This window comes from Eleginops maclovinus, chromosome 19 (assembly GCF_036324505.1).
Source record: "Eleginops maclovinus isolate JMC-PN-2008 ecotype Puerto Natales chromosome 19, JC_Emac_rtc_rv5, whole genome shotgun sequence".
NCBI classification, from domain to species: Eukaryota; Metazoa; Chordata; class Actinopteri; order Perciformes; family Eleginopidae; genus Eleginops; species Eleginops maclovinus.
Window position 1 is genome coordinate 24,053,685 of NC_086367.1, and position 25,222 is coordinate 24,078,906.

Consider the following 25,222-nt stretch of genomic DNA (forward strand, 5'->3'; position numbering starts at 1 on the left):
GAGGTAATGAGGGAGGAAGGAAGGAGGTAATGAGGGAGAACGGAGGTATCAAGGGAGGTAGCGGGGGGGGAACAAGGGAGTAAACGAGGGAGGAGGGAGGTAACGAGAGAGGGAGGTAAAAAGGAGGGAGGTAATGAGGGAGGAGTAAGGTAACAAGGGAGGAAACGAGGGAGGTAACGAGGGAGAAGGAGGTAATGAGGGAGGAGGGAGGTGATGAGGGAGGAGGGAGGGAAGAAACGATGCAGGGGGAGGGAGGTAACGAGGGAGGAGGGGGGTAACGAGGGAGAAGGAGGTAATGAGGGAGGGAGGTAATGAGGGAGGAGGGAGGGAGGAAACGAGGCAGGGGCAGGGAGGTAACGAGGGAGGAGGGGGGTAATGAGGCAGGGGGAGGGAGGTAACGAGGGAGGAGGGGGGTAATGAGGCAGGGGGAGGGAGGCAACGAGGGAAGATGGGGGTAATGAGGTAGGGGGAGGAGGTAAACACAGGTTAATGGAGAAACAGGAAGTGGAGATCCAGCTTCTTCACAATGACTTCATCAGGAGGAGAAAGAGCGCTGAGTCACCGTCCGATGGGGTTTGCAAAAACACAGGAATGAGTCAGCAGAAAAACACTGAACACTAAATATAAATACAGATGTGTCTTCCTCTGTAGTCTTCCTGCCACTGGGGGGCTCTAAACCAGAACCAAAAGCTGCAGGAATGAGTCCGGAAACGGGGGAATGAGTCAGCATTTTACCGTACATGTGAAGTCAAATATTCACACCAGCTCAGCGTGTTCCTCTGATCATTATCTGACTGCTCACCTTCTGCGTCCAACATCTTGGGGATGTCCAGGTATTTCTCAGCCACGTCGAAGGCCGTGTTCAGGTTGGTCATCGGGTCGTCCTGAGAACAGAGGATATCAAATCTACTTTTTCCTGAGAGAGCATCGAGATAACATAGAGCTCAACACCTGCACGAAAAACTGAGGAGATGCTCCTAGTTTGAAAGCACTAGAGCTCTTTTCAACCAAAGTATTCCTGATTTACAGAGTGACGTTTCTTTATTTAATACATTTAATTCAAACACAAACTTTTATTTATTCATTGTTATTTTTCTTTCAATATATTTTCCAAAAATCTATTTATCAAAGAAAACTTTTTTATTATTAATAATTTATTTTTTATATAAATAAATTATATATTTTTAATAATAAATAAATAATTTAAAGACTATTTTAATCAAGAAAACTAGTATTCAAAAGTAATAATGGGACAATAACAACAACGCTAACTAAATAATATATACAAAATAAAACTAAAACACTGGGGACTCCTGAAGTGCTAAGTATTAACCAATAGTGTCAAAAACAAAGGGTGTTTTTCTGACGTTTTTCAGACGTTTAATGGATTTAATGTGTGTTTCTTTTCTACATTTCAACGATTTATTTAAGTATTTCATTAAATAAATAGAGTAACGGTTCAAATGTAAAATAAGGTGCTTTTTCCACAGCGTTTGTGCTTCAGCGGGTTCTCGATGTGTTTTCCACGTTTAATATATAGTATTTAATATCATCCCTGGCTCACCTTTCGCAGTTTTCCGTAATCGATGAGTTCTGGACGGTGTCGATGGATGAGTGCACAGAAACCCAAACCATCTTTCCAGCTGAAACAGAGAGAGATTTGTGATGAAGCGGAGACATCAAATGTTCATTTTTGCAGGTTTGGGGAAAGGTTTTGAGATGCTGCCTTCAGGGTCGACTATAAAAGTACGTCATCCCTGCAGCAGAGGAGGCCTCTCTCCTCTCATCTCCTGACTGATGTCCACTTCAAAGTCCTCTCTCCTCATGACCTTCCCTCCTCTCCTTTCATCTTCCTCTCAGGATCACAGCGTCTCCTCTCAATAATGCAACACACACACACACACACACACACACAGAAATCCTGCGCCCCACTGGTCGGACAGGACTGACCTATTGGTCAGTCTTGCTTGTGTTAGCTCAGTATTTCCAGACAACTGAGACACTGACTATCAGCACTATTGTTTCTATTTATTGTAATATAATGTGTTTTACTTTCCCGATTTATTTTTGTATATATATTTAGACTGTATTTAATTCATTCATTTATTCCACATTTTAATTCTACTTTTTTATGTAAATATATTTATTCTATTTTCAATTAAATGTTGTAGGTCTATAAACAGATATATATCTGATATATATATTAATTATATCAATTGTTATTATAAAAGATACTGTATGTTTATGTCAAAATGTTACTATCTTTTTAATGCAAGTTTAATCTAAGTTTTTAGGTCTATAAATATTTATTAATTCCATTTTATTTTATATTTTTATATTAAAAATACTGTTTGTTTTTGCATCTTTTATGGCACATTTTACATTTATTCTCTCGTATTTATATTTATTCTTATTTTATCTTTTTACTGCACAATGTTCTTACATATTCTAATTCTAGTTTTTTTCATGATTTTACTGCGCATTTTAAATCACAGTATTTAGTACATACATTTAATTTAAGTATTTTTTTGTTGTCTAAAAATACTGTATTTTATTTGATCTAAAATAAATGATCCCATTATCCTGCTGTTTCTGTTGGTTCTGAAACCCCAGGTGTGTTTCTGACCTGATGTGGAAGTTCTGGATGTTGACGTTCTTGTAGGGCGCCGTCTTCCTCTGACACCACAGCAGCAGCCCCTCTTTGGCAGAGGTCTCTGTGGAGAAACTCAGGCTTTTATTCTGAAGAACTCACACCTGTTTACAGCTGGATTAAAGGGAGGTGCAGTGAATGGAAAGTGTTTGTGCGTTTCCAGAGGACACTATTATATCTTGTTGTGCGCAAACATTTCAATCAAACACTTAAATCTGAAGCTGAGTAAATCACAGCTGATCACTCCTGACTTTTAAATTGGATTACAGCGTAAGTGCATTATTTATGTTCAGGAGAGAGGAGCTGGTCTGTCTGCAGAGGAAAGAGCAGTGTGTGAAACCATATTATAATCAGCATGCATCAGATACAGCATGTGATACATGTGCAGCCTTTGTGAACTCAATGAGAAGCGTTCCACATGCTGATGAACACACAGAGCAGCTCCATACAATGAGGGGAAAGAACAAGAAGGGTGTGGCAATGATCCAGACAGACACACACACAGACACACACACACACACCTTCCACAGAAATGTCTTGGATGGCGAAGCGGAGGATTATGGTCCAGATCATTCCCAGGGTCATCTTGGCGTTGCCGTCTACGATCTCTGCAAGAAGATAGAAGACATAACGTTTGCCTTTCAGTTCATCACAGCTTACACATTTCTATAATTTACATTCCTCACATCCTGCAGGCAAACTCACTCAGCATCGGTTTGCAGACTTCTAGGTAAAGAGCTGATCATTTCTAGGTTAAAAAAGGTAGTCGAACTAAGCATTTATTACCTGTAAACACATATGTAGCTGATCATGTATTTTATTTACTGAACAAAGAGTGCAGATGTATTCAAACTAAAAGACGCAATGCAGAAGTTATTGTATTCGATGCAAAAAACAAAACAATATCATAACAATAATCTCTAATCTTATTATCATGCATTATTAATCCAGCGTGTTCTTAGTGGGATGCACAAATTCATGTCCAGATAGAAGATGTTTGTTTCAATTCATCATGTTCTACCGCTCAGATTGGCTCACAATACTTGAGCAACACTAGTAGAACTGCACAGTGAGATTTTTCGGCTTTTTTACCCTCATTTTATCAATTAAATGTTGTGTGTGTGTTTTTCCTTTTCAATCTCATAATTGTTTGACTGTTTGGCAACACTGTCCCTGTTCCATTCATGCCTCTGAATCGCATTGAGCTCTAATCTCTTCTGAATGAAACGTGCAACGATTCGGTTCAATAATTGGACTCGTTGAGCTGTCAGTCAGCAATGTGTGTGTGTGTGTGTGTGTGTGTGTGTGTGTGTGTGTGTGTGTGTGTGTGTGTGTGTGTGTGTGTGTGTGTGTATGTGTGTGTGTGTGTGTGTGCAGATGGAGGCTGTGAATGAACTCCTCTCTGTGATGTCGATAATGAAAATCTCCTAAACATGTCACCCTGTTAGCGCGCCTTCAAAAAATCATTTGCTTCTCTCTAAAATCCAATCAGATGCTGGGCCCGAGATACACACACACACACACACACACACACACACACACACACACACACACACACACACACACACACACATACACACACACACCCTCTTCCCCATCTATGTCAGTGTGATGTCTGACCATGTAACACACCGTGAAGAGCGGCTCAGATTGATTTAAGAAGCAGAAAGAGTCTCAGATACACGCAGAGATTAGCCCTAATGAACATGACTGATCAACATGGGGGGGGACTCAAATCCTGCTAATTCCCTTTGAAACTGCCCCCCCCCCCCCTTCTTCTTCTTCTTTTATCCCTAAACCAAAACAAACTCCCATGATGAGACGCATGGACCCTGTCCCAGGACTGCAGGGTGCCAAGTCTGCAGCTACATGTAGCACAGTCAGGCTAGCTGCTCTGTGAGCTAAATGCTAACATTAGCATAGCGCGGTTTTTAAATTCACACCATGATGGCACCAGTCCAAATCATCTTCATTACATGTAGGTTGTTAAACATTAGGGCAGCAGGTTGTTGTGAGAAGAAGGAAGGTTTATTTATCTAGGTGTAAGATGACATGTGTCACAGTCATGCTAGCTGCTCTGCTACGAGCTAAATGCTAACATCAAAATAGCAACATGCTAACAATGTCAATGCTAAATGCTAATGTTTATCAGGTATCATTTTTGACAACAATGTTCAACATCGAAGGACAGCTTTCTAGCATGAAATGGAAATATCAAGATAGTTAGAAACAATTTATTTCTCACAAACAAAAAAGTCTAAAGGCTAAAGTTTTTAGCTTGCAAACAAACCTGAGAAAATATGACTTAATATTAGTTATTTTGTTGCCCTCTCTCTAAACAGGTTTTTTGCAAACAAATCCCAGGAAATATAAAAAATCAAAAATATGAATAAAAACTTTATAATAAATACATTTAAAAAGTCTCAGGTCTCAAGGCTAAGTGCAGGAGCGTGCAGCAGGGTGCAGGAGCGTGCAGCGGGGTGCGGCAGGGTGCAGGAGCGTGCAGGAGCGTGCAGCGGGGTGCAGGAGTGTGCAGCAGGGTGCAGCGGGATGCAGCAGGGTGCGGCAGGGTGCAGGAGCGTGTAGCGGGGTGCAGGAGCGTGCAGCAGGGTGCAGCGGGGTGCAGCAGGGTGCAAGAGCGTGCAGAGGGGTGCAGGAGCGTGCAGCAGGGTGCAGCAGGGTGCAGCGGGATGCAGCAGGGTGCGGCAGGGTGCAGGAGCGTGCAGTAGGGTGCAGGAACGTGCAGGAACGTGCAGCAGGGTGCGGCAGGGTGCAGGAGCGTACAGCGGGGTGCAGGAGCATGCAGCAGGGTGCAGCGGGGTGCAGCAGGGTGCAGCAGGGTGCAGCAGGGTGCAGACATCCCGCTCCCCCAGGATGGATTTCAGGAGATAATCCGTCTGGAATGCCGGTCTGGTTTAAGAGCTTTGTTTCCGGCTCTTGTGCAAGAAAAATAATCTCCATTTTTGGTCATTTTTTTGTGTTATTTTCTTAAAGCAAATTTAGAAAATATGCTCTAAGATTAAGTTCTTACAAATCTTTGATCTAGAGAAGATTAAATGAGACTAATCCACTGAGGTCTTCTTTGATAGCAGATATAATCATTGTTGCTTTATTAAAATGCTATTCAGTCAAAACATGTTTTACTTTGGTTCTGGGAAATGTGACGGGCATTTTTAATGCTTAATTATTTATGTGGTTATTAAAATATAGTCCTGAATAGTTTAATGTTTCATTTATTTTAGGGCAACAATCAGTCTTAGTTTGCACTTCTTTTGAGAATTACAGCTAGGTCACAAAATGAACGTTGGTACAAAAAACGTGGATACCGAGCCCTGATCAAGAAACGGACCGGCACCTTTAGAAAGTTTGCGAAGCAGGGTGATTAGCATTGGGTAACATTAATGCACCCGGATATTTCCCTGCTTGTTTATGAACTTCACAACAGTTTAAACTCTCCATCAGACAGTAATGACTTCATAAATATGGATTCCTGCAGCGTGGGCGTTAAAACCCACGCAGTGAATCACGAGGTGAAATATGAGGAGTCATTATTTCATCAATCCAGGACTGTGCATCAGTCAGCTGATTCAGGATTTATCCCAACATGTGTGTGTCAGGCACAGAGAGACACAGAGAGGTTAAACGCCGGGGTCAGAGGTCAGGTCCCTGTGTGTTTAACACGGAGTCACTAATGCGCCAGGGTATATGTTATTTAAAGGGTCAAATGACAACGTTTCCCTGTTTTACTCCTGCATGTAGGGGTGTCTGGACATGCAGAACGTTTGGGTTTTATGTGCTCAAGTCTTAAGACGTCTGCCTCTGAAATCTCTGATACAATCTAAATAAAACAGGAGTAAACAGAACCTCTAAGTCCAGCAACACTTAACCAGTAAGATGTTATCCACTTATAGATAAGTTGATTTAACTGACAGAATTGTAAAATTAAAGGGGTCCTATTCTGCTAATTTTCAGGTTCATATTTGAGGGAAACTTTAGCCTTTGCAGAACAAAAAAACCATGCAAAGCCCCACTTCAAATCTGGTGTTTATCATAAGTATCTTGGTAATAACTCTGCGTGAAAAAAAAAGCATTAAAATATATCTACTTTACTCAAGAAATCCAAGTCGAATCAGTCCCAAATCACCAGCTTGTAGACTAGTTTCCTTCGGGGAGGGGCCAGAAATACACTTATCAACTGTTTTTATTGGGACTAATTCCTCAGTAGAAAGTAGTTCCTGCTGGATTTGGTAACAGTAAAGTTAGTGGATTTTTCTTAGTACATTATCATATTTGAACCCAGTTGTATTTGGACGATACAAACATCTCACACCTATAGTATCTGCATGGCTAAATCACGGGGGATCAGCAGAGGAACATGCATATTGTTTGACCTGATCCTCTGAGAGTCTGTAAATATTTTGGACTCAGTGGTCACTTCCTGTTTGCAGCAGACATGTGAAGCTCCAGAGAAAGTGAGAGTGTTTACTCTGCTGAAGACTTGTCTTTTACTCTCCGCTGGGAGACGGACGTCCCCGAGTTACCGACTGAACGCTGAGCTGCCGGAGCCCTGAGGGTTCTGCTGATCCTGAGATCTCAGAGACGCAGCAGAGCGCTGAGGAGCTCGTTAGCGAGCTCAGCGGACAGCGGCGCTGCTATGGTAACTACAGCAGGGGGCGGTTATATACACAGCTATTTACAGGAGAGGAGTTGTTGATACGGTGGCCCTGAAGGTCAAAACTCAAAACCAACTCACTAAACACAAACATTTACCACAACACTTAAAGCTGTTGTTGTTTAAAACGTGTTTCTGTTAAAAATGCTTGAATGTTTGTGGGTTCATAAGTGTTCATCAAAAAATGTATTTCTTTTATATTGTTGTGAATCTTCTTTTGAGAAATGTTTTGTGTTCATCAGATTTTATTTTTCTGCTTCTTTTTTTCGTGTTTTTGAATCTTTGTTTTCTGATTTGATCTCCACTCACCCTCAGCTCCGATGGACACCAGCTTCACTCCTTTGCTGGCGATGAAGTCGAGCGCCTTGTTCACGTTGGAGATCTTGTGGACTCTCATCTTGCCTCTCTCAGGTTTGGCCAAACGTTCACCTGCACAGGAAAACACAAGGGATGCAAACAGAGAGGATCATGGGTAAGTCCGGCAGCTGTGGGGCCGAAATCAAAGACATTTTTTCATTTGCATTTCATACAAACTCAATGCAACCCCTCCTGCAGGTCTGCTCCTGATACCCAGACAGCATGTGACCGTCTCCATTAATCCTGTTAAACGCTGATCACCTGAGATGACCTCCAGCAGCAGCATGAGCTTCAGTCCGTCCCGGAAGTCCTCCTCGATGTTATCGATCTGCGTTCCTGCTTTCCTCAGGTGGGAGTTACACCACGCTGTAAATGTCTGCAGAAACAGGAGAACAATCAGTATCAATCACTGCATTAAACACGTATAATCAAACACTGTGTCTGCAGGATGCCATGGTGCTTGCATGATCAGTAGGTCTGATTGAGATGCTAACAGAGTGTCTGTATGTCAGCTCACACCACAGCTTTAGACTTCCACAAACCAGCATTATGACTTAGATATATTTAGGCTTCCTTCTGATCCATATATCGAAATGAAATCAGAGGAAGATGTGTTTACTTAAGGTTTGAGTTGAGTTGAATCTCACTTTATGGTCCCTGAAGTCAAATTGGTGGCAACGTCTTACAAAAAAACAAGGGTTTATTTATCACCTACTGGCCTAACTCCATCATAATGAGCGTTTATGAATGATGTATATATATGAAGTTAATCTGCATGCACTCCCTTTCAAAATAACACCAAACTCTTCTATGGCCTACGACGAGCTAAGGCTTGTTGTTAGCATTTTGCTACTGAAGCAGTTGATGGTGTATAACAGTGAATAAAAGGATGGATGCACACAACGGTCCAGACACACGACTGAACTGTGAGTTATAAGCGAGTACACCTGAGGCGGGTATTTCTAGATTAAAGCTCTTATGATGGCAATGGAGTAAAAGTAAAGTGATCAAAGGTATAACCAATCATCCTGAAATGATTTTGCATGCACATTTCATTCCAATACATGTGAGAGGTGCTGATGTACTTTTCTAAACGTCAACGCATGGGGGCCCTTGATAAAAAATGACTGGATCTCCAAACTCACTGTGATGCATCCTCTGGAAACCATGAACGTCTGTACAAAATGTCATAGCAATCCATCGAATAATTGTTGGGAAATTCCAATCTGCACTAACAACCACCAGAGCAGCAGATGGCCGTGCTTAGCGCACATGCTAACGTCTAAATTGGGTGTGTTATCGAGACACTGAATGCTGCCAGCACGGTGTGTGTTGTTTCCGCACCAGACCTGTTGACCAATAAAACATGTTTCCTGTTGCTTTATTCCCACACTCCCCCACCCTTTCCCTGCCATGCTAACCAGCGTATGTGCAGCTCTGTCCTCACACTGGAGCTTTGTGAACCGTCCACAGTAGGTGTAGCATATCTCATGCTAACGGGAAACATCTGGAACCACCCAAACAGGAGCTGTCAGTGACGAGCCTTGCACCCTGCAGTGAACGCCTCTTTATGGGTTGCCGGGGTTAATTACACCCTGAAACCCCATGTTTCCACCGGGGACCTGCAGGGGCACAGCCATGCGTTCATGAAAGCCCGCACTGTCCTCTCGCTGGCAAACAAAAGCCACTTAAAAGCCACCAGTTTGGCACACACGTGGAACTTCCTCCATGAGATCAGTCTTTAAAAATAAAGTGGCGTGAGGTTTGCACGGCTATCAATAAAGAGCCTGGTCTCAGATGTGTGCTGGCCTGTGGTGGAGCCCCGAGGATCCTGCTGGAGGTTATTATATGGTGTTATATCTGCACCGGTTAGCGCAGCGCTGGAGATTTATGTGCAGACACACGCCCAAGATGTTCTGTATTTCTCTGAAGTTTGCCATGATTTAATGCAGGCTCCAACAGGCACAGAGATATTTCAATTAGGCCCGATCAATAATGCCTTTAGAGGCCTGCCAAGGACTTTAAACTGTTAGGTGCGGTGTCAGCAGTTAGAGTGAATTAACGCCGGGCAACTCGCCAACAAAACCTCCATCACCATATCAGTCATGTCACTTCTCTGTAGTACAATATATTAATGTTTTATATGAAGTAACCACATAATAAAGCCTGTTTCTGTTCTCTGAGTATTAAATACTCCACATAGGGAAAGTACCTTCTCCTGTTAGGGTCTTTAGTGCAGTTTTGTTTTATAGCAACTGTTGACTTGACAACTCTCCGGGGCGCTTTCCCCCTCAACAATTTATCATGTCTTGCTGAGTCAGACAAACTACAGCCATGTAAAAAATTAATCGTCCAGTGTTGCTGTCACTGTTCATTCCAAACCAGTTGGTAGCTAACAGTAGCCTCGACCACATTAAGGTGATTAAGGACACAAAACACTTGCATTCCATAAGAAAACTGCTGCAATTTAGGGATTTTAACATTTAAAATGTGGCATTGAGCCGCTAAGCTAAAGGAGGCTAATGTTGGGCTATAAAGGAACTACAGCACGGTCACATGACTTCACGTCACCACCGCTAAGCTAAAGGAGGCTAACGTTGGGCTATAAAGGAACTACAGCACGGTCACATGACTTCACATCTCCCGCCGCTAAGCTAAAGGCGGCTAACGTTGGGCTATAAAGGAACTACAGCACGGTCACATGACTTCACGTCCCCGCCGCTAAGCTAAATGCGGCTAACGTTGGGCTATAAAGGAACTACAGCACGGTCACATGACTTCACGTCACCACCGCTAAGCTAAAGGCGGCTAACGTTGGGCTATAAATGAACTACAGCACGGTCACATGACTTCACGTCCCCGCCGCTAAGCTAAAGGCGGCTAACGTTGGGCTATAAAGGAACTACAGCACGGTCACATGACTTCACGTCTCCACCGCTAAGCTAAAGGAGGCTAATGTTGGGCTATAAAGGAACTACAGCACGGTCACATGACTTCACGTCACCACCGCTAAGCTAAAGGCGGCTAACGTTGGGCATGATGACGGTAACTTGTCTCATTTAGACTCTTTACTTTTATGTTGTAGTACAAAACTCCCTCCAGCTCGTGTTAACCACAGACCTTATGTCAGGGCAACAACCAAAATTCAACGCAGTAATCTTGCAGCTGCAGCCAGTGGAGCGCTAACTCCGTGTCGTGACCTGCAGAGCGCCCCCCCGAACACCTGAAGGGTCGGCAATGTTGACCAAACACTCATCGAAGGTCATGTGACTCACAGGTGTCTGCAGGCTGCACCGTGACCCGGAGAGTTAGCGGAGCTGCAGGAGGCCCGGCTAATTCAGCCTCAGAGCCAAACCCATACCCTCCCTCCTGCACACTTAACAAGCTCACATTCCTCCAGTGAACTCCCAGACTCCTTCATGGTCAGACTCAAAAGCCTCCGATAGTTACTGCTGTCTGGTCCCGTTAAAGCTGCACTGAGGAGGGGTTTGGAGTATTGTTACAGGTATATTAAAGGTCGTGGTTTCCAGTTACCTTTTGCTGCAGTTTGGAGAAATGAGAAGTTTCATTTCTATCATGTTTTTGAGGGGTGAGCATTGAACTAGGTGGTGGGAAAGTGGAACAGAAAAAGGAAGGGAAAGAAGAAGGGGCCGTCACTTGGAAAATCGGAGAAGTCGATCCATCCTGGACAGAAATACTGTGAGAACCCGAAACAACAGACAGAAAAACAGCCTTACCGTAACATTTTGAGTATTCAGGTTAAGGCAGGGCAATATGGTGACATATACATGGTATTCTAAATATGATAGAGTTGCAAAAAAACACTCAAAACTACAAAGAATGCACAATATCTTCACTTCAGACACAAAACCACCTCAAATACTAACAGAACAATACAGATTAACCTCAAATAGACCAAAAACTAACAGAAAACAACTATAAAAAGGCAGACAACAACTAAAGAAATGACAGATAATACTCTCAAAGAGAAATGCAACGGCCTCTCCTGGGATAAAGAGCAGGAGGATCTACAATGAATGCATGAGGCGGTCGTGCTTAGCTGTCACATCTAATTTAAAAGAGTTGTGGCAGCCTAAAGACCTTCTGCAGCAAGACTGACCCAAACCAGGACAGAAGTTACAGAGAAGAGGCCTTAATATGGTCAAACACATACAGACAAATGTCCAAAAGAAGCTAGGAAAGAGCATGCTGTAATATTTGTGTAGTATACGACTCCTGCACGATGTTGAGTCTGTGTGAGTGTGATTGAAACAGCCTCAGTCTGGCTTGTGAAAGCAACTTGAAACAGCTCAGCAGGCCCCAGCATGTGATGTAAATGCAAACAGCTGTTTCCCAGGGAAAGTGTTTCTAGAAGCATCATTACCTAAAGCAGTGCAGCAGCATTCAGGCCGCCTGCAGTATAAATACTCCTGTGTGTACTGTATGTGGGATCCTGCTGTCCTCGTACAATCTGTGTCAGAGCCATATGTGCTGTGAATCTCTGAGAGCTGTGAGACCGACCACGAGAGATATTCTGTTTCACTCTCAGAGCGGCGTGAAGCTGACTGCAGGACGAACTGGAGGACCTGGAGGCTCCTACAGAGGATGTAAATGTCAGAAAATAGTGAGATTTACTGATTTCTTCTGTATGACTTTTTGTTGACTTTTGTCTCTGATATTATTTTCTACTTATTCTAGAATTTACCTTTCCCAAATTAATGTTTTTTTGAGTGTTTCATTTTTTCAGATTTTTTTTTTCTTTATAAAAAACTGCACAGGAGTCAGATCGTCAGCATTAAAGCCACCACGGCTCCCGCTGAGTGAGGAAGAGTTGGGGGGGAACCGGGCCTCTGCAGGACAGTGAAGTGTCGTCTCTCTCTGTTGAGTTTTTTTCAAAATGTTTAATTTTAATGATTTTTTTCTAAAAAAACTGAGTTCTGTAACAGCATGCAGTCTGGTTCCTACAGTATATGGATACCTGAACGAACTCAGGAACAGTTACAGGGTTTCCGTACTGAAGTAAAGCAACCACCAAACACTGATATAACAATCCACTGCATAAAGCGTGCGGTCAAAGGGACATCCATCTCTGATCCATCTCTGACAGCATGTCAAGCTATTATGCATCAAGCACCATGCTCTCGATCGGCTCAACAACCCAAGATCAGACCCATTTACCAGAAAGATAAAAGCCAGAAAGGATGTCCTCCAAAGTCTTGTTTTATCCCTAGAATAGATCCAGTTTAGAGACAGTTTACGTGTACAGAATATTTACTGTGCAATGATGAACACCGTTACTAAAAATACCATATACTGGGATATTAGATTTACCACACACCCTTGCAATCACATTTAGTGTTATTTCTCCCTCTCCTCGCTCCTGTTTCTCCCCCCCTTGTTCTCTCCTCACTCCATTAATCAACCTCAGTTAGGAAAATATGTCCTGCCTCTGTGCCAGCTCCATATTAGTACAATCCTGTGTGAAACAAGCCAGCAGCCCCGAGGAGACGAGAGGAGACGAGAGGCAGAGCGGGGAGACGCTGCCGACGCCACAGAGCTGCATGTCCCGACAAAACCCCACAAACAGACGCAGAAATCACAAGAAAAACATTGTTATTGATATGTTTCCGGGCTCAGAGCAGTTAACAAAGCAGCAGAGAGGAAGGAGTCAGATCCTCAGCTTTAGAGCCACCACGGCTGAGAGGAAGAGTCGGGGGGGACCGGGCCTCTGCAGGAGGGTGGAAGTGTCGTCTCTCTCTGTTGAGTTTATTTCAGCTGAGACAAAGTGAGGGGTGGAAATAGTTTGTGGTGCCAGGAAAACTAAACTCCAGCACCTTCCTCCTCTCAGACTCTCAGAGGACAGCAGGGAGAGGAAGAGACATGTCCAGGTTCATGTCCCCATGAAACCCCAAAAACAGCCGTATAAAATGCACACATCAAGGGGGGGTTCTGCAGAAGCATGCCTTGCTCAAGGTTGCATCAATGATACAGAGGAGGGAAACCTTTCTGGCTGTTCTGGAGTTGAATTGCTGTTTTGTAGTCCACATGAAAGTGTCACACATAATGAAGGGAGTCAAAATAACCACAGAGAGGGAAAAAACTAGAGAAAAATACACAAGATGTCCAGAAAAAGACATAAAATGAGCCATAAAAGTCACAAAATTACCCCAAATATTATATATATACATTATAGTTCTATAGCAAAATCATGCAGAGAATACATGGTACAGATTTGCATCCCAAGGCGTGCAAACACCTTCATAATCTGCACGTTTCCTCAGCGTTGCATTGACAATAACTCATCTTTAGTTCACCTGAAAACATCTGTTGCAACATCAACACCTGCCGCATCAAGACTGAGTTCAGAAAGACACAGAAAAGATGCATCAATTCAGTCAAAACAGAGAGGAAAACATGCTAAAATAGCTGGGAAAGTGGGCGTTATTCTTGATAAGGATCCAAAATGATCCAATATATCTAATATAATTGCCATCAGTTGTAGAGAGGACAGAAGTGGAGGAGAACATACTTTAAAGGGATAGTATATATTGTGTAGAATTGCAGGAAACTACATAATCCAGGACAATCCCCCTAATCTTCACTACTTCTTTTATCAAACACACACACTCTCGGCAGGAGTAGATATAGATGGGATGATGATGCATGCTTTGCCGTGCTCTCAGCTGATATCAGATCAGTGTTATATCCTAAAAATAAAAACGAACTGAACAGAACTGAACAGAACTGAGAGGTGACTGAGGACGTGTTTCTGCAGAATAAAGGGGATTCATGTCTGAGGCTAACAGAGAGGAAGCAGGACGAGGCTCTGCAGATGTTCCTCCTGCATCTGGAGAGCCTGAAACCCTCCTCAGCTGTGAGTGGGAGGTAAGAGAGAGGATGGTGGAGAGAAGGAAAAGTGATGAAGTCTCAGACAGACCGTGGAGACGATGAAGAGCTCTGATATGAAACGAGCATAAAGTTCTGAGACAGGAAGAAGTACCAGCAGGGTGAGTGCACTGTGAGGTAAAGGGGTCCTCTGCAGACCATTTACATGCACTAACACCTCATTTTTAAAGACTTTCTTTGGCAACCAATGCCAAAAACCGGTGCCTTTAATATACAGTAGATAGACACACGGCAAAGGGACTCGAACCTGGGTCCACCACACGGGGATCAAACCCCAGTTTACGGTCGCCTGCTCTACCCACTGAGCTATACCACAGCCTACTTTTATTTTGTTTAAGAAAAAAGTAATATTCTGAAAGTCACAATTTTAAGATTGAAGTCGGAATTCTGAAATATTAACTTTTGGGCGGATCTTTAAAAAGAAATATTTAGAAAAAGTCAAAATTCACCAAAAACAGAAGAAAATCTTTTTTTTAAACAAATCTAATTTTTTGAGCACGTGATGGCCTGCTGATGAGGTTTCTGTAAAACACCCCAAAAAGACTCTGAAAATCCCCACACACACACACACACACACACACACACACACACACACACACACACACACACACACACACACACACACACACACACACACACACACACACACACACACACACACACACACACACACATGAATGCAGGTAAACTACTCATTTCAGGTCTTCAGTCACATGCTAGGTGTCTGTGATCATGCTTAAGACACACTGTCCCTTGATTGGTTCCCAGCCCTGGTCCGGTGTTCCTGCTGCTCTGATTCACGGTGCAAACAATTAAATTCAACGGAGCTGACGATGCTGCTTTTCCTTTCCTCTGCAGGTCTCTCTCTTGCATTTTCTGTTGCCTTATCCTCACTCCAGACACACACACACACACACACACACACACACACACACACACACACACAGTCTCTCAGGTGCAGCAAACAGGCAGTTAATGCAGACTGCCGACTCAGCACCTTCATCCCATTACACTTATCTCTCTGCTGGCTGCTGCTTCAGCGCACAAGTGTGCAAGAGGGGCACGCACGTGGAGGCAAATGCAACTCAAGAGTGAGAAGAATAAATGCACACACACACACACACACACACACACACACACACACACACACACACACACAGTCTGTTATTTTGTCTTCCGAGTTGTGCAGCTCTTGTACTTGAGTAACTGTACTTAGTTACTTTCCACCACTCCAATGCATGCAATTCCTTTTCATCCCGTGCACTTTCACTCGTGCACACACATTTATTTACAGTGTGGTGGCTGTAATGCATATTCATGTGTGTGTGTGTGTGTGTGTGTGTGTGTGTGTGTGTGTGTGTGTGTGTGTGTGTGTGTGTGTGTGTGTGTGTGTGTGTGTGTCACAGTGATTGAGGGGCATCTCCTAGATCTCCTCCTGCAGCCGAGCTTGGTCTCACAAAGAGGGGGAGTGATGCTCGCCCGAGATGCCGCAGAGCAGCGAACACTGGGCGGTAACCATGACAACATGCCCGGAGACACACACAAACAAACAGCCGGACCCGAAATAACACACACACACACACCAAATAAAACGTCTGACAGTTTAAACTCCACGACTCACGGGGGAGGGTACGGAGTTCTAGTTAGAGTCATCCTGCTGAAATGCTCACAGTCCAGCTCACTATGTTTCGTTTGTGTTGTGCAACCATTAGCCAACAACCAACCAAGGTAACCAATATGCTCACAGGATACTATGGGATGTCTCTGTATGATTTCATTAAAAAACAATTGCGTGTGCATCTGTTGAACTTGTTGCACTCTTCTTTTCACGACAGATGCAGTACAGGTGCCCAGAGTGGACAAAAAGCAGTCTATGTGTCCGTGACGTGACTTCTCCTGCATAAAACGTCCACATTAGGCGACAGAAGGCCAGCTGAGGTGACACGTTGATAGACAGACAAGAAGAAGAACAAGAAGAAGCCTTTCTGTCCTGACGATCTCATGGAAAACAAATAGGATGCAAATCCCCGTGCGCAGAATATTCAAATACACCCTGCATCCCAGAGACAGTCATTGACAGCCTGAGGTATAAAGACGTTATTCAAGTAACAGGGAAGTTCACACAGCTGCAGGGACACAATAATATGACACTTACATTTACATTTTATCAGCACAATAAAGATCATTAATTTATATTTTATAGACTGACTATGGCTGGGCGATTATTTCCAAGTACTAGTCTTCAAACGATAATAAAAACTAAATAAATGCAATAAAATAATAAAGTGTGCTGCTTCTGGAAGAGCAATGAAGCTCATTTAATGTTGTATATAATTATTTGATGTATTATTATTATTTGTATTTATTTCAAAGCGTTGTTTTATTTATTCCATTTATTTATCTAATTTATTTGTAGGTGAAATTATATTTAAAAGTCGGTAAACCGGATAAAAGTCATTCTTAAAATAATATTTGTTGTGATGTTTTAAATCAAATATCTTAAGTTTGTTTTTTATTTATTTAAATGTATTTATTTATTATTTATTTATTCATATTGTGTAACCTTTTTCTTGTCTTTGTTTTAAGCTAAATAATAATATTTCGAAATTATAAGAATCATATTTAATATTGACCAAAATAATATATAGAATATTTAGGATATATAAAGATAATATTTGAATAATAATGCAAGCTTTAATTCAATTTTACAGAAAATATTTGAGTTTAAGAACGTTAATTGATCTGTTGATTCCCAGTATAAATGAATTTCAATAAAACTTTATTTAAAAACAGACAGAAGACAAAGGATTTATTTGTTCTGCTCCATATCAATAAAGTTATTTTCCCAGCGACTCAGCATCGTAGCTGAGCTCTCTGACAGACAGATGCCAAATGGCCTGATGCGAAGTGTAGTCCAAACACAGGAACCCTGAGTCAGCTGCAGCTCGGCATGATGGGAAATGTGCAGCGCAGCGTTTTCACCGCTGACTGTCAGATGACTGGGGGGGGTCAGTGTGGGTGTATAGATGGGGGGGCTTAAACAAAAAGTGCTTTCAACACATCAGCTGTACTGTAGCTTCACGCCTCTGCTCTACATTTCTTTACACTGAGCTGCATCACATCCTGACCAGAGGGTCTTTTTGTCCTGCTAAATGTTATATATTGTAAACAAAGGAAAGACTCAAGAAAGAACCTACAAATCGCATTAAAGGGGTAGTTCAGAATTTTGGACATAGGACCTCATTTCCAAGTGAGCCAGTGTGCTATTTATCAGTGGAGACCGTTTCCAACACATCCAGTCCTTCTAGGTGCAGAGTTCGCTGGTGCTAGGCTAGCACAAGTCAACGGTTTCTGCTAGCCTGTCCATAGAAACAGTCTGACCCACTCCACAGTACACCCGAGGCACACAAATGAATGTTAGGAATAAAACTACCCTTGCATCGCATTGGATTTTGAGGGACTAGTGTCTCCGCAGCAGCGTAGTTTACTGTGTTCCCTGTAGTTGGTAGTAGGCTACGGCAGCGGCGGACTGATATTAGCTGCTAATAGGCTACGGCAGCGGCGGACTGATATTAGCTGCTAATAGGCTACTGGCTCTATTATGGTTTATTTACCTGCCGATGTCGTTGCTACAGAAGCAGAATACAGTGCACGAAGGAATTTATTAGACCAACCAATCAAGAAGATATGGCCACGTTTGAAAGACATACTGTAAGAAATAATCAATATATTGAAACGGAACGTTAAAAGATAATTCACTGTTTCTGGACGGACCATATTTGTCTAATTCCGGTAGTACCACCGGATGTTTTTAGCCTCAGATAGCATATAGCTAATATCGTATTGTATATACGAGTAGAGGGAGAAGGACACGTGGAGTTACATACTAAACACACCGCCTCTACCTCTCACTCATTGATGCTGCAATGATACTATTGCGTGTTTAATACCTGATAAACCTCAGAAGGATTGCATAATAGAATATCGTAGATGAGAGCTTCAGGACATCACTAACAAGATGGCGACGGTGACGTCATAAGAGGACCCGCCCCCGACGACGTCAGCCTATAGAAGAGTCCGGAGAACCCCATGTGACAAGCGGCCAACAGGATCCAGCCCCCCGCTACCAACCAATGAGAGCACGAGAGCGGAGAGCGTCTTATTTTGAAGTTGTTTATTGTATGGCGGGAAGGGGGTGGTTCTATAGAACATGTTTGTATTGTGAAATCGATCTCTCTTTTGTTCCGGACCGCCAGACAGTAACTACTGCTGAGCTCCACTCAGTCAGCGGCCTGTGGACGCGTGTCCCGGGCTATTGAGCCACAGCTGTGACACTTTTGTAAAACCTACTGCTGCATCCTTTATTAAACACTCCTTTAAAACTTATGAGAGGAGCTTCACTTCGTTTCTTTTAAATCGACTCCTGGGCTTCGAATAAAAGAACATCTCTTACAATACCTTCCCTAGTCGTTCCTTTACAATCCAACGCTTCAATCCCGCTGTGCTATAGGTGTCCCGACTGGAGTGCGCTTCTCTGTTCACTTTTCGGCGCAGCTTCGTCACTACACAACTAACCGCAGCAAAGTATAGTTCCGCCGCTGCTGAGAAACTAGTCCCTCAAAATGTAAAGCGCTGCAAGGACAGTTTTATTTCCAACATTATTCTATCAACACAGACATTTACATCGATAGTCTGGCGTTTTAATGTGTGTGCCTCGGGTGTACTGTGGAGTGGGTCAGACTGTTGTTATTGACAGGCTAGCAGAAACCATTGACTTGTGCTAGCCTAGCACGAGCGAACTCTGCACCTAGAAGGACTGGATGTGTTGGAAACGGTCTCCACTGATAAATAGCACACTGGCTCACTTGGAAATGAGGTCCTATGTCCAAAATTCTGAACTACCCCTTTAATTGTATACAAATTATAAAATATCTTAATTGTAATATTTTTTAAACTCTGTACATTTTTATACATTTACAAAAATGCAAAAAAGTTCAATTTTAAAACTTAAATTCACTTTTATTCTCCAACCATTTCTTTGATTATTATTTAATTTATTTATAAGCAAAACTACACTCCAGTTGAGTACCATGCATGTTGCTGTTTATCGTCGCAAATAAGGAATCATCAGCCGGAAACAGAACTGATAAAGTAGTGCAGGAAACACAGTATCATGCATGTTTGTTGCTGCTGCAGAGTTTAAGCGTGTGCAAACGGCACAAAGTCATCGGTGCGTGAAGCAGCTCGCCTGCAGGAAGTCAGACTAACGAATTCCGAGCGCCCGCGGTCACATGATCAATACGAGCAGCTGATTGAAACTCACACACACTCAATACATGTCCTGGAAAAAGAGTGGAAAAGAGCAGCAGAAAAGAAATTATCGAGCCTCGGATTTCAGCAGGAACACGTTCCTAACAAACCCTCATTAACAGAGAGATTTATGTGTTATAGTTCCAGCTCCCCATCGCCGTGTGACTCACTCCAAGACAAACACTCCCAACGAGAAGGCTGATTCATTTACCTTCACTAAATTACTCCTAATGCCCCGCAGTGTAAATACACCCTGAGTAACTTCCTGTCTGTTTATTACTCAGAGCAAATACTGGAGGAGGCTGCAGAGGCTTTAATACACCTCACAGTCACACTGATACTGGATATTTATACTACTGTAGAATCAGAATAAGAGGTCTTTATTTATCCTGGGGGGAAATTGGATTTTGTGGCATTTTATCAAATTAAAAAATATATACGTTTTTATAATATAAGATCAAATAAACAATTAAATATATATATATATTAACATAAGAAAAGTTTAAGATAAATACACAATAAAAGATCAAATAAATTAGAATTATTTATATAACTATGGGAAGTTAAAGTAGGTATTTGCAATAATAGATAATTAAATTCAAATGTATTTATATACACATAATAGATTACAGCAAGAGGAGTGCAATACATATGTATATAAACAGGAGAAGTTAAAGCAAAATAGTAAAAGTGAAGCAAGTATATTACAAATATTCATAAAAAACACAACAAGTTAAAGTAAAAATATATACTTTACTTTATATATAGTGAACCTATAGTGTAATTAGATATTTACACTTCTATTACTGTTCCTACTTTATCTAAATGGATGTAAAAGCTGGGTTTCATGTTGGTAAATAGAAACATTGTGAATAAGAAGTAAATGTAGATCAGGTGTGTGTCAGGAAGTCCCTGCAGCAGCTGGAGGAATAAAGGGTCACCTGATCTCTGTGATGATGAATTATTGACTCCTGTGACAAAGGGAGGAACACACTCTCTTTGTGCACCTGAAAGCTCCCCTGTCTGAACCTCCCTTTCCTCCCCCGCCTCCCCCACCTACAGCTCCACCCAGCAGAATCCTGCTTCCAGCTTCATGGTATCTCTTTACTGAAAGCTGCTTTCACTTACGCACCACAGCTGCTCCTGTGACCAGGCTTACAGCTAATACACTCACATGTTCATAGACTCTGCTTCGGCCCCCACACACGCACACTACAGCTGGCTTCAAAGAGCACATGCATGTGGTTTGATTAAAAGCTTTAGCGACGGAGCTACATCCTTCCCATGTGGTGTTGGAGAATTCCTCGGAACATGCAGACAGTGAAGCTGCAGAGATGTGGCTACGACTAAACTATGAATCAGCATTTTATTCCTATAGAGTGGTTCAGGGATGACGTATTTCTGCAGACCGTCACGGAAGTTTGTGAAGGAACAATCTATAAAGGAACTACAGCACAGTCACATGACTTCACGTCACCACCGCTAAGCTAAAGGCGGCTAATGTTGGGCTATAAAGGAACTACAGCACGGTCACATGACTTCACGTCACCACCGCTAAGCTAAAGGCGGCTAATGTTGGGCTATAAAGGAACTACAGCACGGTCACATGACTTCACGTCACCATCGCTAAGCTAAAGGCGGCTAATGTTGGGCTATAAAGGAACTACAGCACGGTCACATGACTTCACGTCACCACCGCTAAGCTAAAGGCGGCTAATGTTGGGCTATAAAGGAACTACAGCACGGTCACATGACTTCACGTCACCACCGCTAAGCTAAAGGCAGGCTAATGTTGGGCTATAAAGGAACTACAGCACGGTCACATGACTTCACGTCACCACCGCTAAGCTAAAGGAGGCTAATGTTGGGCTATAGAGGAACTACAGCACGGTCACATGACTTCACGTCACCATCGCTAAGCTAAAGGCAGGCTAATGTTGGGCTATAAAGGAACTACAGCACGGTCACATGACTTCACGTCACCACCGCTAAGCTAAAGGCGGCTAATGTTGGAGGTGATGACGTTTAGTCATCTCATTTAGACACCTGTTAACAACTGCAGTTTTTTTTATTCGCCAGTGGGGTATTTACTGAGGTATATTATGTTGTAGAACTCACATTTCTCCGGCTTGTGTTAACCACAGACAAACTTGTTCAAGAAAACAATAAAGAGGGGCAGGAAGTGCTTAAACGCTGAGTCATGTCAGGGTTTTAGGAGTAATTCCTACAGGTTTTTTTTGGACTAGAGCAATATCCAATCCGTAGGAAGCACAATATTTGTTGAAGGCATATTATGACTGAAGTATTGAGGAGCTGATGATGCAAAAAGATAAATCTGTCACTCCAATATCGTGAATCATATCGCAAATCCAAAACCAGTCAAAATATTTTCAGTTTGTTATTTTTTCCAAGTCCTGCAGCCCTACATGTGTCAGTGCTTCCAGAGGTGTTGCAGTATTGAGTAGTTTGTCTCTCTTGTTTGTGTGTGTGGCTCTGCACTCTCTGCTCCACAGGAAATGCACCTTGACCCCAAATCCCATGGTGGATGAGGAATCCCAAAATTAAAAAAAGAAACTCCCCGTCTGGAGCCTTAAATCTGCCACTGGGATGCTAATAAAAACCTCTGAGTCTCCAAGCTGACTGGTGCATTATTTGGAATAGTGAGTAGAGTACAGCTTTTTAAAATATGCATACTCGATCTCTTTCCGAGTTAAACTGTATTTGTCGTTCTGCAGGTGATTAGCTTAGCTTAGCATAAAGACTGGGAGAAACAGCTAGCCTGGCTCAGTGCAAAATAAAAAATCCACCTCTTAGCATCCCGAAAACTCAGTTACTAACACTTTATATGTGTTCATTTAATCTGTAGTGGTGTATTCACAAGACAACCACCTCTACAGACAAGAAAGAGGTCGTTAAATAATGTGAGTATTTTGTAGAGTAGATATTCATTGCATCAGGTTAGCTTAGCTTAGCAGACAGACTGGAAATGAGGGGGTAAAAGCTAGCCTGGCTCTGTGTAAAGATAGGAAAATCCTCCCACAGCATCTCTACAATTGTAAAATCTGCATAAAAACAAAGGTGTATATTCACATTTCGTTGACGGGAGCAGGGACTTCCATGTGCTTCATATGTAGTCTACACATTTGAGAGTGGTGTTGACGTCTAACTTGCACATTTCCAAATATGTCAAACATTTGCTTTCATGCACGGTTGAAAGGAACACTGTGCCCTTTTTAAACAAGTGATGTCAAACACAACCTTATGAATGCAACAGATTGATTTTATCAGAGAGTTGGTGATACAAAGCTCAAGGGTACATTAAACAAAAACAAACAGCACGTCTTCTGCATAACTTAAACACGCTATTGTTACTTCCAAAGCCCCCTTAGAAAGAAGGGAAAATTCCTCCTTTCGAACGGTTTTAATGACCTGTAGCCAGAGCTGATTCCTGTTCACATTTCTAATTCTGGAGCCTGAGAAAATAAGCCCTGGAAGAATTTGCATCGGAGGCCCTGGCATTTGGGAGCCGCTCAGATAAGAGGCTGTAATTGCTCACATTTGACTTTTCAAACAGTGAAGGCTTAAAACAGCACAGATGCTTTTGTGCAGCGTGATGAGGAGGAATCAGCTTCCTGAAAACCAATAAAGGAGAAGCTGTTCAGAGAGGAGGAGGAGGAGGAGGAGGAGGAGGAGGAGGAGTGAAGTGTGAAAATGTTTTCCAGACTAAGGAGGAGGAGCAGTTATGCTAACGGTCAAACATTAGCATTTACAACTGAGATCTGCTTTCTTTTATGGCACAAGAAAGAGTGGAGTGCTAAACATGAAGTAGAACAGAGGTGTCCAAACTACGGCCCGGGGGCCAAATGCGGCCCACAGGCCATTGTGAATCGGCCCTCTGCAAATTCTAAAAGTAGAATACAATACGGCCCACAAATTAAACTTCTGATCTCTTATATTGTACTTCTCAAATATATATGTTAACATATATTAATGAGCCCAATTTAAAATAAATTCAGTTATTTAGAATTTAAAACACTTTCTAACAAATCTGAGTTGATAAAAAAAAAACAATAACTTATTTCTATAACGAGCTTGAGATGTAACCTTCATATTTACTCTCATTATCAGCAATCTGAGGCTCTGTTTTAAGGAATGAGCTGCCTACAAAATAAATGAAACCCTGAAGACAGACGGGATGTAGGCTGTTCTTTCCTTAAACCATTTTCAAGTATTGCGCATTGTTCGCCTACATTTGATTTGTTTTGCTAACTTATAATTTATGAGGCGATATTCTCCTCTAGAAGAGCCCAGCTCTCCGTATATTGTCCTGTATGTGGCCCTCGGTGAAAAAAGTTTGGACACCCCTGAAGTAGAAGAATGCAAAGAGAGGAAGAATAAACAGTCATCTCAAATATCTTAAACTTGTCGAACTCGCTTATTAAAATGCTAACACTGGAACCTGTTAGCATTTTGAGATGTTAGCATTGAGTAAATAATCCTCCAGCTGAAAGATAACAACCAGATAGATGTTCCTGTTTGATCCTTTAATCACCGTCAGGATTGTTTAAAAAGTTATTTCACTTTCTAACAAGACTAAAAACCTACAGCCACAGCAGCTGTTTGAGGCTGTGCTAACGCTAACCCTGGCTAAGAGCTAAATGCTAACATGCTAATCTCAGCAGGTTGAAATGTCTAACTCACCATGTCATTTTAGCGTGTTAGCATGCTAGCACTTTGTAATTAGCACTGAAGAGTACAGCTTAAGCTTCTCATTTGTTAAGAAATATTTCATTATTTGCATTTTATTAATGTTTAAATAAAATACCTAAATACTGTATATATGCTAACTTTATGCTATGCTAACTAGGCTTTGAAATAATTAGATTTGACTCTATTAATGTATGCTTTCCTCCTTAATTAATCATTTATTTGATATGTCCTTTTGCTGTAGTGTGTACATCCTGCTTTTGGATGAATAACGTTTTTCTGATTTGAATAATAATAATAATAAATGAAGTAAAAAAGTATTCCTGTATCACTTGATGCATTTAGTATATCTGCTGACCTGTCATGAATGTCTGTACAACATTTCAAGACAATCCATCCGGTAGTTATTAAGGTATCTGACCCACAGTCACTGGCATTAAAAAACAGCCAACCCACTAGCATGGGTAAAAGTCTAATTATCTCCTTAACGCAGCGGAAAAATCTGCTGGTTCCTCCCACATGTGGTAAAAGTACTTCCTGTATGTGTGCAGTCCCGGTCACTTTTCCTGAGTTCACACCCAGCAGCTCTCAGTACTTCCTCCTGCAGAACAATCCCGTCT

General features: G+C 42.2%; 1 protein-coding gene and 1 long non-coding RNA gene across 6 annotated transcripts in view; one reads left to right on the forward strand and one right to left on the reverse strand.

The window, feature by feature from the left end:
• LOC134881330 (uncharacterized) overlaps nucleotides 1-25,222 on the forward strand; it is a 253,336-nt gene that overhangs the window by 105,068 nt on the left and 123,046 nt on the right. The window lies entirely within an intron of this gene.
• actn1 (actinin, alpha 1) overlaps nucleotides 1-25,222 on the reverse strand; it is a 48,011-nt gene that overhangs the window by 15,358 nt on the left and 7,431 nt on the right. For all 5 annotated transcript variants that reach the window (XM_063908783.1, XM_063908786.1, XM_063908782.1 and 2 more), the window contains exons 2-7: nucleotides 7,941-8,055; nucleotides 7,632-7,751; nucleotides 3,172-3,258; nucleotides 2,627-2,714; nucleotides 1,565-1,643; nucleotides 803-884 (exon numbers count right to left, since the gene is read on the reverse strand). In XM_063908783.1, the coding sequence (XP_063764853.1) occupies nucleotides 803-884; nucleotides 1,565-1,643; nucleotides 2,627-2,714; nucleotides 3,172-3,258; nucleotides 7,632-7,751; nucleotides 7,941-8,055 (571 nt within the window). The remainder of the gene's footprint in view (nucleotides 1-802; nucleotides 885-1,564; nucleotides 1,644-2,626; nucleotides 2,715-3,171; nucleotides 3,259-7,631; nucleotides 7,752-7,940; nucleotides 8,056-25,222) is intronic.